The sequence below is a fragment of the Crocodylus siamensis genome, chromosome 3, assembly GCF_052110815.1.
Source record: "Crocodylus siamensis isolate JL-2025a chromosome 3, ASM5211081v1, whole genome shotgun sequence".
In the NCBI taxonomy this organism is placed as follows: Eukaryota; Metazoa; Chordata; order Crocodylia; family Crocodylidae; genus Crocodylus; species Crocodylus siamensis.
Window position 1 is genome coordinate 14653960 of NC_143397.1, and position 17319 is coordinate 14671278.

Sequence of the window (17319 nt, forward strand, 5' to 3'; positions counted from 1 at the left end):
TTGGCAGCAAAGACACTAGCAACGGCAGCTGGAAGGAGCCGCCGCTGTGGGGGCAGGCGGGCAGAGGAGTCTGGCTGCCACACGACCCCCACCTTGCCGTACGCATGGGGATGGTAAAACAGGCTGCACACACCATGGCCTGGGCTGCCCCCCTGCGCATAGGCTGGGTGGGGCCAAGAGACTCGCCGTGGGCCACATAGAATCCTTTGGCAGGCCGCATCCAGACAACAGACTGTATTTTGCCCGCCACTGTTCTGCCTCATCTTCCATACAGCCGGGAAGACGAAGGACAGATTGTAAAGACAACCCTTTTAGGATAATGGCCAAGTGACACAAGCTTGTGCGACTGCAACTGTGCAACAAGGACAAGGACTTTTACGATGTCGGGATATATGCCCTTTTTTACTGTGGCAATGGGCCAGCGACAGAGAAGGAAACTACTGAAAAATAGCAGTTTCTGTGTGTTTAGCAATGATGTACAATTTTTTTGTTCAAGTTAAATATATTTCCAATAATATTTGCCTAAGGCAAAAAAAAAAAACCCAGGGAGGAATTACTTTATGACTGACCCTTATGATACCATGCTGGATATAAACCAGTCCCGGAGCCTCAGTTGTGTTTCAGAGTTACTGCTGACACTATACACTCCAGGGTGGGGACAGATTCTTTGCATCTGAACTCTACATAATATTTGGGCCGCTCCATAGGTAACCATGATGTTGACCAGTAAAGCAGGAAGAAAGAATGGTGGAGAGTGACGGCAAACTGACGATCTGTACAGGTATTAAAATATCTGCTGAATTGAAGTGAGTTGCATGAACGTATCTAAGGGTGAAGTTTGATCCAGTGTTTGCATAGTTGTTGTAAAGAAACACTGTGAATGTGGGAAGAAATGGACCTTAACAAACATATTCCAAGGCAGGACTGAAGGGCAATGGCAGAGACATGTATGAGAACTCGTACAAGTCTTATGTGACTAGAACCATCAACAGTGTGATCCTTATTACCTTCACCAGCAAAGCACTAATATTTAGAAAGGAGAAAAAGAGAAAGGAGAAAGAAAACAATGTAGATAAAAAACAACCAATGCACAAGTAACCAGTGATTTTCCATTGATTCACATTTTGGTTGTCCAGTCTGAGACACATTAACAAGATTCAACTTATCTCAAATTCTCCTACTAAAGGAAATTCATCTAGAGGACCTAAAACATAACTATGTGCTCAGTACTGAAAACATGACATGAGTATGCATTTTTATGTTTGCAGTACTAGGGTTGGGTATCTGACCAGTCAAAAATATCTTGGGCAACTGACCGGTCAAAATTATCAAATAACAGTCAAATATTTTAAGTATTATTTTATTAAAACAGTGGAGAGAGAGAGAGAGAGATTTTAATCCTCAGTAGGTTAGACACTTAGCCAATTACAAAAAAAATTAACTAATGACTGGACCACAGATATAGACGGCTATACCCTGTACAGGAGGGATCGAGTGGACAAAAGGGACAGTGTGTAGCTCTCTATGGCAAGGAAAGCTACACGTCCCTGCAAGCCGTGACCCACCAGCCATGGACGATTTGAGACCCTCTGTGTTAAAATCTGCGGGGAACACAGGACTGGGGATACTATGGTGGGGGTCTACTACAGACCCCCTACCCAGAGTCAAGACCTTGACCAGGAGTTCAACCAGGGAATTGGCCGAGGCCACACGATCCTGGTGTATGGTTGTCATGGGAGACTTTAACTACCCAGACATTTCGTGGGAGGAGCGCTCAGCCAAATCTGAGCGGTCGCAGAGCTTTTTCTCGTGTGTGGACAACCTCTATCTGATGCAGGAAGTCTACGGGCTGACAAGGGGTAAAACACTGCTCAACCTCATACTGGCAACCAGGGATGACCTAAATAGCAACCTAACAATTGAAGGGAAGCTGGGTGACAGTGATCATGAACTGATCACCTTCACCATCTGCTGTAAAGCTGGCAAGTCAGTCCGTAATACAGAAGTCCTCGACTTCAGGAAAGCTGACTTTGAGAAGCTAAGGAGGCTTGTCAGAGAGGCCCTAAAAGGCCACAACCCAATGGAGAGGGGAGTTCAGGATGAGTGGTTGCTCCTCAAGGGAGCAATCCTGGATGTGCAAGCAAAGTCCATCCCGTCTCGGAGGAAAGGCAGCAAAAGGGCACAGCAACCCCTTGGTTCTCCAGGGAACTGGTGGACCTCCTGCATCTTAAAAGGAAGACCTACAAAGGATGGAGGACTGGAACCGCCACCAAGGAGGAATACTCTGCTTTAGTCCGGACTTGCAGAGAGCAAATCAGGAAAGCTAAGGCTGGGATGGAACTCCAGCTAGCTGCAAATATCAAGGAAAATAAAAAGTCCTTTTTTAGATATGTGGGGAGCTGGAGGAAAAGCAAGGGTAACATTGGACCCCTGCTAAACTAGATGGGGCAACTGACAACTAACGTCCAGGAAAAAGCAAATTTGCTAAATGGGCACTTGGCATCAGTTTTTCACCAGTCCCATGGGACGCCCCTGCCCACTGTGGGTCAGGGAGGCCCGGGCAAGGGAGATTCCTTACCCTCCATCGAGGCTGACCTCGTGAAGGAACACCTTGACAGGCTGTATACCTTCAAGTCAGCTGGCCCTGATGGGTTACACCCAAGGGTACTCTGAGAGCTGGTGAGCACCATAGCTCAGTCCCTGGCACAGATCTTTGAGAGCTCTTGGCACTCTGGTGAAGTGCCTGATGACTGGAAGAAGACCAATGTTATGCCTATCTTCAAGAAAGTGAGGAAAATAGATCTGGCAAACTACAGGCCCATCAGCCTGACCTCTATCTTGGGGAAGGTCCTGGAAAAGATTATCAAGGAGGCCATGCTTAACAGACTAGCTGAAGGCAATATCCTGAGGGATACCCAGCACGGGTTTGTTGTGAGTAGGTCTTACTTTACCAATCTCATTTCCATTTAAGACCAGGTGACCTATCTCTTGAATAAAGGGGAATAGATCGATGCTGTATACCTAAACTTTAAAAAAGCCTTCGATCTGGTATCCCACGATCACCTCTTGGCTAAACTGGCTAACTGCGGCCTTGACGTCACCACGATCTGCTGGCTGGGGAACTGGCCCTGTGGTCGGACCCAGAGGGTGGTGGTTGATGGGAGCCAATCGTCTTGGTGTACTGCGACCATTGGGGTCAAGGCTCTGTCCTAGGGCCTATACTGTTTAACATCTTCATCAATGATGTGGACATTGGTGTCAGAAGCAGACTGGCCAAGTTTGCTGACGACATCAAACTCTGGGGTAAAGCATCCACACCCGAGGATAGGAGGGTTATCCAGGAGGATCTGGACAAGCTCATGAAATGGGCGGATGAGAACCTGATGGTGTTCAACACCAAAAAATGCAAGGTTCTCCATCTTGGGAGGAAAAACCTGCACCATGCTTATACGCTTGGTAGTGCTATGTTGGTTAGCACTAGAGATGAAAGGGACTTGGGGGTCACGGTTGACCACAAGATGAACAGTGTGGTGCTGTGGCTAGTAAAGTGAACAAAATGCTGGCTTGCATCCATAGATGTTTCTCAAGCAGATCCCGGGATGTCATTCTCCCACTGTACTTGGCCTTGGTGAGGCCGCAGCTAGAGTACTGCATCCAATTTTGGGCTCCACAATTCAAAAAGGATGTGGAGAAGCTTGAGAGAGTGCAAAGGAGAGCCATGCGCATGATCAGAGGTCAGGAAAACAGACCTTATGATGAGAGGCTGAGAGCAATGGGGCTATTCAGCCTGAAAATGCGCAGGCTCAGGGGTGATCAGGGATTCTCCAACTTCCCTGCCCTAAATGATAACCAGTAAGGTATTACCAATTATCAATATGTGAACACTTAAACATTTAAATGTTTAACCTTTCACATCCCTATCTTGAATATCATCCTTCTTTTGCTTGGCTTTTATCCCAAATCCCCAGGGTCAGCCTAAACATTTACAAAATAAGAAAAAGAAATTAAACAGAAATAAAACACACAAAGCAACTACAAGAGACCAAAGTCAGTTTTTGAAATGCAGCTATGGTAGGTGGTAGATATGGTAAGTGGTAGGCGGGCAGGAGGCCAACTCTTCAAAAGCATCTTTCTGTTTCCATTTGGAGGTGCCTGCAGTCACAGCAGATGGCCAATACAAGCTTTTCTATGCTGCTGTTTTGGCTTTTCCATAGTTTCATAGTTGGTAGGGTTGGAAAGGACCTGAGCAGATCATCAAGCCCAACCCCCTGCCACAGCAGGAAAGAGTACTGGGGTGATTGTCTACCCTTGTCTTAAAGATCCCCAGGGTAGGAGCCAGCACCACTTCTCTTGGAAGTTGGTTCCAGATCCTAGCCGCCCTGACCGTGAAGTAGCACCTCCTGATATCTAATCTGAATCTACCCTCTGCCAGGTCGTTACCATTATTCCTGGTCACTCCTGGTGGTGCTCGGGGGAACAGGGACTCCCCCAATGCCTGCTGGTCCCTTCTGACTAGTTTGTAGCAGGACACTAGATCCCCCCTCAGCCTTCTCTTGTGGAGGCTGAACAGGTTCAGGTCCCGTAGCCTCTCCTCGTAGGGTCTGCCCTGTTGCCCCCCAGTCATGCGAGTGGCCTCCTCTGGACCCTCTCCATGTTGTCCACATCCTTCTTGAAGTGCGGTGCCCAGAACTGGACGCAGTACTCCAACTGCGGCCTGACCAATGTCGCGTAGAGGGGGAGGATCACCTCCTTGGACCTGCTTGAGATGCACCCGTGGATGCATGACAAGGTGTGGTTGGCCTTCCTGACCACATTCTCACACTGCTGGCCCATGTTCATCTTGGCATCAGTGATGAGTCCAAGATCCTTTTCTGCCTCTGCACTGACAAGAAGGGAGTTCCCCAGCCTGTAGGTATGGTGCCGGTTGTTCCTCCCCAGGTGCAGCACCTTGCACTTGTCAGTATTGAATCCCATCCTATTCTCGTCCGCCCACCCCTGTAACCTGTCTAGGTCCAATTGTAGCCTATTCCTTCCATCTAGCGTGCCCACATCCCCCCACATCCTTGTGTCATCAGCAAATTTGAACAGGGTGCTTTTTACCCCCTCGTCCAAGTCACTGATGAAGATGTTGAACTGTGAGGGCCCGAGAACTGAGCCCTGGGGGACCCCACTACTCACATCCCTCCAGGTCGAATAGGACCCATCCACCACCACTCTCTGGGTGCGGCCCTCCAGCCAGTTGGTAACCCATTTGACTGTATGGGTGTCGACACCACAGTCCCCCAGTTTTTTAATGAGAACGGGGTGAGAGATAGTGTCAAAGGCCTTCCGAAAGTCCAGAAAGACTACATCCACTTCTACCCTGCATCTAAGGATTTGGTGACCTGGTCGTAGAAGGCCACCAGTTGGGTCTGACAGGAACTGTCTCTAATGAACCTGTGTTGGTTGTCCCTAAGCATAATCTCCCCTGCTGGGCCCTCGTGGACACGTGCCAGAATAATTCTCTCAAAAAGCTTGCCCAGGATCGAGGTAAGACTAATGGGCCTATAGTTTCCTGGGTCCTCCTTCCTCCCTTTTTTGAAGATGGGAACCACATTGGCCCTCTTCCAGTCCTCTGGCACCACACCAGAGCACCATGAGTGCTCGTATAGCCGTGCCAGGGGTCCCGCAATGACCTCAGCGCTCTGGGGTGGAGATTGTCTGGACCAGCTGATTTAAATACATCCAGTCCCTTCAGAAGTTTCCTGATTAGATCCTCCCTGACCCTTGGCCTAGGTGCGCCGCCCCTGGGGCCTCAGCGGGGCCCAGTGGGGGGATGTATGCAAACAGCACAGCACAGAGTGCTCCTGCAGCCACAGGTGGCTTAATGCAGAGAAAGGAAAAGAAGTTGAAAAAGCTCAGGAGAAAAGAGCAGGGCAAGGATTGTCTGCTCCTAAATGGAGCACGAGTGTGTGTATCTGTATCCTGACTCTTGCAGGACTATGGGGCAAGAAGCCTTTACTTCTGCCCTTCCAGGATGTACCATATTTCATGGCATATAGGTCAACGCAGTATATAAATCGACCTCATTTTTCTGATCCAAAAAGTTAGGAATTTTGTAGATCCGGTGTATAGGGGACAGTGATACAGTGTTTAAGTTGAGGTTGAATTTTATGAGTTAAAAATCCGGCATCAAAACTCGACTTATGCACCGTGAAATATAGTAATAGAAAAGGTAAGCGGCCACAAAGACATTCTTGGCTTCATGGAATATTTGACAATTTTTGACTGTCAAACAATAGGTGGTCAACTGACCAGTCAACTGACATTATTTGAGCACTCAATTGATTAACTTGCCATCCCAAAGCAGTACCATATTTTGAGGAGGGTGAAAAATAAAATGGTTGAATCATGTGTTAGCAATCAGTGGAAACAACAGCTGAGCCCTCAGCTGCGGGGAGCAGCATTCACAGGGAACAACTCTCTAACTCAGAAAATCAAGAGGAAAAAAAACAAAATGCAAAGACATATAGCTGATAAGACCAGAAGGAACCACTGACTCTGACCACAACAGGATATGCAGGATTCCAGAAAAATTATTTGACAAAATAAATGAGAGAAAGGGAATATACATCAAGTGCAGGACAGGAGCATAAGGAGTGCATTAGGAAATAGGTATCTGGTAATAACATTCTCCAAAGCCTAATGGGAATGCCAGGAGCCAGGCTTATTTCCATCACTCCCAAACCAGCAAGTAAATGATCTGTCCAGGCTTTTCTGCCAAACTCATCTGAATGCCTGAGCTGAAAAACAATAATGCTTATTACATTTGGGCAAGAGCAGCCAAAGCTGCACCAATCACCCCAACTGATGGAACCCAGCGGCCATGACAATACGCAGCACTTTCCCTTTGAGATCCCCCATGCAGCTATTTCAGGTGAATTAAATTTGACTATACAGTCTCAGGTGTCCAAAGACTATTGCGTACATCTCTGGCTTACCAAAAGAGGCTGGTGATTCTGGGAAGAGCAACACACTGGTAACAATGTTGGAACAGCTACTATGCTGTATTTTATATCACTTTTGGCTCTCAGCTGATTCGCTAATCCTGATCGCACTTCATGCCTATGAATGACAAAAAACTGAGCAGCAGCAGCTGCAACAAGAACAGATTTCCATCTATGTTGAATAATCCTTACAGTGCAATAGATCCCTTGTAAGAGGCAGTAGCATACTACAGCAACAGTATGGAACCCTGTTTTTTGTATAACACAACTTTGCAGCATGCAGAAGCTGAGGCAGCACAGTGCTTAAGTGCCATTTCTACTACAAGTACAGCCACCCTGCGTTAGTGATGCAGCATGGACAGGGTCTAACACAGCAAAGATGGAACTATTTCCTTCCACTCACATACTCGCTTTCACTGTAACAGCTAGTGAAAATCCGCTGTGGTGTCTGTTTCTCACAAATACAACATATGCGTTTTTGAAAGTAAAAGGAATAATTTCATATATGCAGCAAAATTATCTTCAAGACAATAAACACCACGATAACAGTGTGCATACAGAAAACAAGTTGGAAAAATCTGTGCTCTTCTACTAACCCTCAGATTTTTAACCAGACAAGGTTACACAGACATACTTTGCTGTCCATTGCATGCCTGACACAAATGATTCTTGTAATCAGTAGAGGGAGGCTTCAGACACAGCACTGAGATATTTAATGTTGCCATCTGCCACATGCCATCTTTCACTGCAAAGGGATTATCATCTGTTTTCAATGCAGAAGCTACACACCAGAGATTGAGACAAAGACTTCTTCAGAGCTTAACCATTCCTGGAGCTTGCTCTCTCCTGACAGAGCCCAAGGCAACTGACTTTCAGGAAAGCCTTGTAGTTTATATTAATTCTGTTCTGGAGGAATCACTGCAGAAGCAGTTTTCATCTGGGTGGGCTGGGACAACGACACTGGTAACACACAACAACAGTGCCCATATTGCTGACCACAAAATACAGCCAAGTAAATTTGTTCAATCAAGTACCCATTCTGTGTGCGCCAGTTTGTTGTGTGGGCACGCTTTTCTCCTTGTACCCATGTTCACTTATTTTGTAGATATGACTTATGGACTGTGGTGTGAAATCCAGTCCTGGGCATTAAAAGTCAGAACAGACAAAGTTGCAGACATTCCAGAGGGTCCTGAAGTTTGGGGAAACTGCTGAAACTTCTACAAACTTTTCCCAAAATTCAGAACTTTTCAATTTCCCTGCAAAGATCCACGAGGTTTCCATTTTTTAAAACCCTGACACTGTAAGAAGTTTCAAATGATAGTTACCTCTCTGTAAACAAAAATATATTTGCTACGTTTGGAAAGCAGGCTAGCATCTGAAGTATATCTAACGGGGAATGAGAATTGGTGAAGATGCAAGTAATGTGCAAAGTAATTTAAATACTATATTTTCTCATATACAACACTCATCTTAGCCCCCAAAATTAGCCCACCAAAACTGTGTGTATTAAATGGGAAAGCTGATTTTCTAACCAATGTAGAAGCACCTTGCTTTCATTCCAGCTCCACAGTGCAGCAGCTATTATATTACTGTTCAGGCATTTGAGAGAATAATTTAACCTAATGGCTCATTGTTGTTTACTCTAGAGGTGTTAATAATTGTCTCTCCTTTTAATTGTCTTGATGTTCAACTAATCAAGCTAACCTCTCTTAAGGCAATTTTACTGTCTGCTAGATGCTTCTGGTCTCTCTCCACTGGGGATACTTCAGCTCTGTTCAAAATCATAGATCCACCCATGGAGACCAGTCTTCAGCAGCCGCTAGGGTTTCAGCTTTAGTTATACAGAAAAGGGAGGGTGAGTGAGTTGAAGATTAGGTTCTGCCCCTGTTTTGTGCAGCCATAACTCTGGATTTTTTCCCCCTTATTCTGCCTTTCAAAATCAAGGTGTGTATTGTATTATATTCCAAGACTTGTATGAGAGAAAATACAGTATTTTTGGAAAGTAAATATTTCATTGTGAAAACCTTTCAAGTAGCCCTGCACTGAGAATGAAGACAGTTACCAGTAATCGTGCCTCCTCTTCTTTCAGTCGCTTAGCCTCCTCCTTCTGAGCATTCAGAAGAGATACCTGGGCATTAAGCACATTCAGCCTTTCTTGATTCTGTTCAGCTTGTTTCTGGATATCTACTGCCTCTCGTTTTTCCTTGGCCAACCTGTCTTCTTCCCAGAGATCTGCAAACATCTGTTCCTCCTTCTTCTCTTGGTTTTTCAACTCCTCCTTAAGTGCTAGCTGGGCCAGCCGGTCTGCACACACCTCTTTCTGATGCCTTTGACTCCAGTGTAAACGAAACTCCTCACACTGTTCTCTGAACAGGTACATAAAGATAAAAGTCATAAGAAACAGGCAAACCAGTTGGGTGACTTGTTCTGCACAGAGGGCCATGTTCTTGTGATCTAAACACTGGACTGGGACTGAGGAATCATTGATTTTGAAACCTGGCTCAGATACTAATTCTCTGTAGGACCTGTGGAAGTCACCCAAGGCCATAACAAATCATTTTTGTTGGCTCTTCCATCTAGGTCCTTTACACTCATAAGTTAGATATCTTAACCCAGGGGCACAGACACTTTACTTTAGATAGATGTTGGTTAGAAAACAGAAGCAACTATCACAGCAGGTACCATAACACTGGCTTTCAGAGAGTGCCGTCATCTCTAAGCCATACAGCCAGACTCTGCCTTGCTTGTTCTCACATTTTCTGCACTCTTGGCTGCTTGGTGGCCTATCTTCAATTCTATAGCCTAGTGGCACTCCCCTGGGAAATGGGAAAAGTGGGTTTGCATTCATCGTGATGAACTGGATTTAGAACCCAGGCCTCTCATTTCTTAAGTTACCAGCACTCTATTACACAAATGGTGGGGCCCATCACCAGTGTTTAAGAATGAAAGCCACTGTCAGAGCTACATTTTACACTGAAATTAATGCTGCTGTCAGGGTCGGCCGGACATTAGGAGGCTATAAGTGATACCTAAGGAATGGAGTGGAGTTTAAGCAGCTCCCAGCTCTGATGTGGATCATAACAGAGTTTAGCTAGGAACCTAGGTGGGTTGCTTCAGCACATGTGCAGAGAAGCCTCAGTTGTCAGGATCTTTTCAAACCAAGATGGAGGCACTGAATACTTGTAGGAATTTCAATAGTTTTGCAGCTTCTGGAAAAGGGTCTATTGGTTTTAGTAACTCAGGTACCTAAATATCACCTAACTCCTGTTAACACACCTATGAGAATAACTTGGGTCCAGCCCTAAAGGCCTGATCCACTAAAATCAATGAGAATTTTGATATTGCCTGCAAAGGGTGCTGTGGCAGGACTTTACTCTCCAGCTGAAAAACAGAGATATTTAGCTGAACATTTTATATATTATATATATTTGGATTCCCTGCCAGGCCAGGCCTCTCTTGGTCGGCTATTTAGTACATGTAAATCAGTATAGCCCTTTCAATAGCCGGGCTGTCAGTGATTACACAGGTGCCCCCCACCTGGGCTAACCTGGGTGAGAAGGGTGTATGGACACCCAGCAAGACTAAAAACAAAACCTGTCAAAGGGCAGGTGAGCTCCCTGTGAGTCAATGGCCATCCAGACCTGGAGAGGAGATGGGCGCCACCAGGTCACTTTGCCCAAAAATCACTAATGTTGCACAACATCTAAGGTGCCTCAATGGTCACAGCAGCCTCGAGACTGACTTGACTTGATATGTGAATTAGCATTTCCTAATAATTCTTAAGTTCACTCTCATTTAGAAACTGCTTTAGCAGTAGCTTGGAATCCTTGTTACACAGCTGAACAGGAACCCACCAGACTTTTAGTAACATTTTGTGAAATAAATTAAAGAGGTTTTGCGGGTCAGTTCATACCACTTGCAGATTTTAGCTAGCTATTAAGGATCATTCCACAAAACAAGCAATGAGATAACGTTGTTAGCTTTCTTTAGTCAGAGCCATTGACTTATGTAAAAAATGAAGTTACCTTCACTTTGAGAGCGAAGATTGAATATTTACAAAACCGTTGTGCTTTCATTTTTGTAAGTGAAACGTTATTAATATCAAAGTATGTTATCAAACTAAATTTAGTCTGAACAATAAACAAGGTTATTAATATACACTATAAACAGGATGTGGAGTTTTATAACGTAAAATATTAGAGCACAAGATAAAAGTGAATATTTATCAGCATGAAAAATTACTATTCTGATGAGCATGTAGGCATGCTATGACCTAAAAATAACCTAAAAACTTCCAACATTAATGCTCAAAGATAACCATCTTCAATAAATGACTGCAGTACCACTACTTAAGAATTCATTGTAGTGATAAAAATAAACTATTTATTGTATTTCACAAGCCACTGTGTGAAAACTGTCAGTTATTTGTTAATGTGGGATCATTTTTACTTTTACAATGTCCATTTATTTTGTTCATTTTTGTACAGCAAAATTATTAAATATTCATCAAGCAGCTCTCTCACAGCATCACACTTACAAAAGTAAAAAGAGCTTTTTAATTTTCATAACTGTGGTAATGTAAACAGTACTGGAAAATCTCATTACTTAGGACTTTTTCTTATTTCTATAAAAAAGTTAAAAGATAACAGATTTGACTATCTGTTTTTCATGTTCCATGATAGCTAATTTTGAACTGTCTATAACAAACCATTAAACTTCTCTGTTTATGTGTTGAGCACTAACAGTGTGCATAACACTGTTCAAGATAAGAAGAAAGATACTGCCCTAAAATTGTGGAGACACTGGAGACTCCAGTGGAGGCCAAGGAAAATGGTTAGGGGGCTGGGGGGACATAACTTATGAAGACAGGCCGAAGAAACTGGCTTACTTTAGTCTGGAGAAGAGAAGATTGAAAGGGGATTTAATAGCAGCCTTCAACTCCTTGAAGGGTGTTTTCAAAGAGGATGGAGCTGGACTGTTCTCAGTGGTGGCAGATGACAGAACAAGGAGCAATGGTCTCAAGTTGCAGCAAGGGAAGTACAGGTTAGGTATTAGGAAAAACTCTCTCACTAGGAGTATAGTAAAGCACTGGAACAGGTTACCCAGAGAGGTGGTGGACTGTCCTTTCTTGGAGGTTTTTAAGACCAGGCTAGACAAAGTCTTGGCTGGCATGATATAGTTGGGAATGGTCCTTCTTTGAGCAGGGGGTTGGACTAGATGACCTCCTGAGGTCCCTTCCAACCATAATTTTCTGTGTTCTATGATTATGATCTAAAACAGATACAAATCATACAAATCCAACATAAAAAACACCTGGCTCCAATCCTACAAAGGGATTCACATATACCAATTCCTCCTCAAAGTCTCATTATAGTTTCATAGTTCCATAGTTGGTCGGATCTGAGCAGATCATCAAGTCTGACCCCATGCCATGGCAGGAAAGAGTACTGGGGTCAAATGACCCCGGCAAGGTGTTCATCCAGCCTCCTTTTAAAGACCCCCAGGGTAGGAGCCAGCACCGCTTTGCTTGGAAGTTGGTTCCAGATCCTAGCCGCCCTGACAGTGAAGTAGCGCCTCCTGATGTCTAGCCTGAACCTACCTTCTGCCAGCTTGTGACCGGTATTTCTTGTCACTCCTGGGAGTGCTTGGGGGAACAGGGACTCCCCCAATGCCTGCTGGTCCCCCCTGACTAGTTTGTAAATAGCCACTAGATCCCCCCTCAGCCTTCTCTTGTGGAGGCTGAACAGGTTCAGGTCCCGTAGCCTCTCCTCGCAGGGCCTGCCCTGCTGCCCCCGATCATGTTATCCACGTCCCTCCTGAAGTGCGGTGCCCAGAACTGGACGCAATACTCCAATAGAGGGGGAGGATCACCTCCTTGGACCTGCTTGTGATGCATCTGTGGATGCATGACTAGGTGTGGTTGGCCTTCCTGACTGCATCGCACACTGCCGGCCCATGTTCATTTTGGCATCAATGATGACTCCAAGATCCTTTTCTGCCTCTGTACTAATGAGAAGGGAGTTCCCCAGCCTGTAGGTATGGTGCTGGTTCTTCCCCCCCAGGTGCATCACCTTGCACTTGTCAGTGTTGAATCCCATCCTATTCTCATCCGCCCACCCCTGTAACCTGTCTAGGTCCTATTGCATCCTATTCCTCCCTTCTAGCGTGCCCACTTCCCCCCACATCTTAGTGTTGTCTGCGAATTTGAACAGGGTGCTTTTTACCCCCTCGTCCAAGTCTCTGATGAAGATATTGAACAGTGCGGGCCCGAGGACCGAGCCCTGAGGGACCTCACATCCCTCCAGGCTAAATAAGACCTGTCCACCACCACTCCTTGGGTGCAGCCCTCCAGCCAACTAGTGACCCATCTGACTGTGTAGGTGTCAACGCCACAGTTTCCTAGTTTAATTAATTTCAGTTTGGACATGCACACCAGCCCCCCTTCACACCAGTCAATAGAGAATGTGAGTTGCTACAGCTCCCAACTAGAGCCTTGATTACAGTATTCAACTATTCATTCTGCAGCTACTCGAGGTTTTAGTTTTTGTGGGCCTCAGTTTAATTCTTGAGGTATTTGCCATGATGGAGGCCATCCCACAAGAGAATGACTAGAATTGCTTCCAAGGATCAGAGCTTTAGATAGCAGATTTTCTTCTTTACCCAAAATGGGTCAGTGACAGCATTCTGAGTAACAGTGGTAGGACAAAGTAGATTTGATGACAGAAGGGAGTTTAAAAATATCAGTCTGAATTAAAGGTTGGTACTTAATTCAAAAGGGACAGATACAGGCAACAGCAGCACTGAACAAAGTTTGAAGGTCAGAGTGGGAGAACAACCTAAAGAGAATGGCGAGGCATCTATTAGAGACGGCTGATCAGCCTCTCATGTATGCCAACAGAACTGAAAACCTTTCATGCAAACTTTGAACATTACAGAACTTGGAAGTGACTATGTTCTCTATATCACATCTGATACATAAAATGCATAAGAATCTAGGACTTGCAGTAGCAGGAATTTCAGGAACAGGGCAGTACAAACACCTAGAAGTAGTTTAAGTGCTTGAACAGGCTCAAACAGAGAGACAAGCTTTCCAACACTGCAAAAGTGGGTATCTTAACCAATGCAGTTTGTGTGGGTGTTTCAAATTTGCTGCTGTGCTCAGGAGCTTTCCAGCTTGTGGGACAGATGGGTTAATATGCCTTGCAACATTTTAATTTTCACAATCCTTTTGTTTTGCATTGAGCCCAGTGTTGGTTGTCACAGGTGACAGGAGACTGAACAAGATGCAAATTTTGGGCTTATTTAGAAGTCCCACGCGTTGCACGTGACCTCTTATATATCAATTTGGGGGAATTACATTTTTGATTGCAGCAATGCTGGAATGGCTGGTATAATATACAAATCTTTGATCTTGAATCAAATCTCCTTTTCAAATTAAAATATTGGGTTTTACACACTTAAGACTTTACCGCACCTCTGGGAAATGATGTTGTGAGGGAAAGGACTCTCTCAATCATCAGGGGAAACAAGGGAATGACAAAATGTAATGTTCTCCTTCATTTCTCTCCTTAAAAGCTGTTCTTTGCTGTGACACCTACAAGGTGGTTAGGCTGTTGTTATACTGAGAATTCTACCATCACCAGGGATCCGGGTTTTCCATTTCCCATGGGAAAACAGGAAAAAAATGCAGATTTCCCCTTTTAACCAAGAAAAATGTGGATTTTTCATTTTAATGGAAAAACACAGGAATTTTCCATGCTTACACATGCACACAACCGCTAGGCAGCCTGGAGAGCAGCTCCCTCAGGTAAGTCTGGCAGTGGGGAGGGGGACTGAGGCCTCCACAGGGAGGGAGGGAGGTGGGCAGGGCTAGGGCTAGAGGGGCACAACTCCATACCACCACCCCTACTGCTGCCACACGGGCAGGGGGCACTTTGCCAAGGCGGTCCAGGCCTTGCAGTGGCAATGAGCTTCCCTGCCCGGACCTGCTCTGCCCTGCTGCACCAGGTCCCACCTGCTGGGCCGTGGAGGCCCTGCGGGGAGGGCAGCAGTGCAGGGAGCCCTGAATCCACAGCAGGCAGCCCACATCTGCCCCCTCACCCTGATAGGCTCCACTCTGGCTGTGTTGCCTGTGGGAGAGGGGGAGCCAGGCTCCATGCTGTGCTCCATCGCAGCAGCTGGTGCCTCCCATGGGCAGCAGCTGGGGCTCTGGCACTGCTCCGAGGGGGGAGGCAGGCAGCTGCAGACCCAGGTCCCTGGCCCCATAGCCATGGAAGCTGGGGGCCCTCTCCGGCAGGGCTGGCAGGACTGTGGGTGGGGAATGAGGCGCCTGGCCCCATGTCCCGGTGAGCTAAGAGGGCAGGGGGAACTCTAATTTCCATTATAAAACCCCCCAAAATCAAATACCAAAATATATAGGTACTTGGAATTTATTTTATTATAGTGACTGAAGCTCTGGTAGGCTTCCAAATTGCATTAAAATTGTAAATAGATCAATAAAACATTGTGTTCAATTGATAACTAGATACATAGCGGTGTTTCATTTTAATTGCAGATTTGGGGGGTTTTAATCAGAGAATTTGCACTTTTTTTATCAGAGAATTTACAATTTTTGCAATTTTTACACAGGGAAAACCAGGATCTCTGATTATCACACTAACCACTGCTGCCTCCCTGTAACTTTGTACACCTCCATCCTTCCTGTATCCATTCACATTTTGTCCTATACTAGGATTGTAAATTCTTGGGAAAAGTACACCTTCATACACAGTGTCTGTGAAGTACCTAGTACAGTGGTTTTCAACTGTCTTAGACTCCAGACACCCCTCAGAAAATGCCAGCACTTAGTTTTCAACCATTTTCACTACAGAAAAATAATAGAACAATTCTTTTGTTGCACAAAGAATGCAGAAAGACCACACCAAGGCAGAATGTTTTTAACACCACAGATTCCTACTGGAAATCTGTTTATCTTGAGGATCATATTTGCACATGTAATTTTGTGTGGCACACCATGCCATCCTTGCAAGGAATTTCAAGTCACCCCAGCAGCATCCACACTGATTGATCATCACTGACATAATACAATGGGTCCCAGGTCATAACAAGGTGCCCTAGGCCCTACAGCTTTAAAATAAAGTGGGTGCAGCTCCATGGACATTAAAGAATTCACTTCTAATTTGTCAGGTTTGCAGAAGGATCCTTAAATCAGTTCACCCACAGAACAAAACCAAACAACAAGGCAAGTTCCCTTTCAGCAACAGCAAGTTTCTATGTTACAGGCTTCTGCAGTAATAAAATACAGCTATATCCTAATCGATGGCCAGTTCCTCTCCACTTAACTGCTGTTATCCTCTTAATGAAGAGCCAACCCTCACTGTGGTCTTCAGGAATTAAAAGTGAGGAAATGAAGCGGTGAAGGGCCAGGTACCGCAGAAACTGAATGAGTGATATAATCGTTTCTCCTCCCTGTATGAAGCAAGAATCTACAGCAGTGGTGATGATAAAAAGCACATTAAAGGAAAGTATTATTGAGTGGTGGGAATACAGGCTGTTGAGCCAGAAACAGGGGGGGTGAGCTGTAATCTGTTATTTGAGGACAAATTCATCTGTAGTCTGCCTTCCAAAGGGGTGAACACCTAATCTCACTGAAGTTCATTTTCTCTTTCTTTTGTTTTTTTTAAGGATGATAATATTTCCCCTCTCTCATGGTGTTGCTCTATAAAATGCTCTGAAGACAGAAAAGAATAGGAAAACTGCTAAAATTATGTATTTCACTGTGATTTTTCTGTATAGAGAAAATGTTAATTCTGTCTTACATTTTAGTTATATTAAGAAACTGCATTTCATCTTTTCATTAGAATTCAGTAACGACCAGAGATTAAATAGTCAGTATTTATGGAAAAATGTAATATTTCTACAGTATTCAAAGGACGTGTTCAGTTCTTGAGATCTGCAAGTTATTAGGATGAAAAATATCTATATTACATCAATACAAGTAGTTCTAGATCCTTTCAACAGTGAAGGGATTAATGACAGCTATTTTTTTTCATAATTTTCAAGGAACCTGAATTTAATTGAACTCTTAGGGGCAAGGAGGAGTTAAATAAATAAAAATCTTCCATGGTTAGAATTTTAATAGAAAATAACTCTGTAATTGCTTGATTCCATCAAAATAATTCCTTCAAAGCAGCTTTTACAGCAACCTATAAACATCTGCTCCCCCAGATGGCTGTTTTACTTCCTCACTTTGCTTTCCTAAGCTTCTTAACATTAAAATTGCAGACTGTATACAGTAATTTCCAGAAGACAGAAGCCACATTTATTTCCCCCA

At 44.7% G+C, this 17319-nt stretch overlaps 1 protein-coding gene across 1 annotated transcript in view; it reads right to left on the minus strand.

Annotated features, from left to right (window-relative positions):
* CFAP53 (cilia and flagella associated protein 53) overlaps positions 1-17319 on the minus strand; it is a 39568-nt gene that overhangs the window by 10014 nt on the left and 12235 nt on the right. The window contains exon 4 of the mRNA XM_090037783.1: positions 9049-9352. Coding sequence (XP_089893909.1) covers positions 9049-9352 — 304 coding nt within the window. The remainder of the gene's footprint in view (positions 1-9048; positions 9353-17319) is intronic.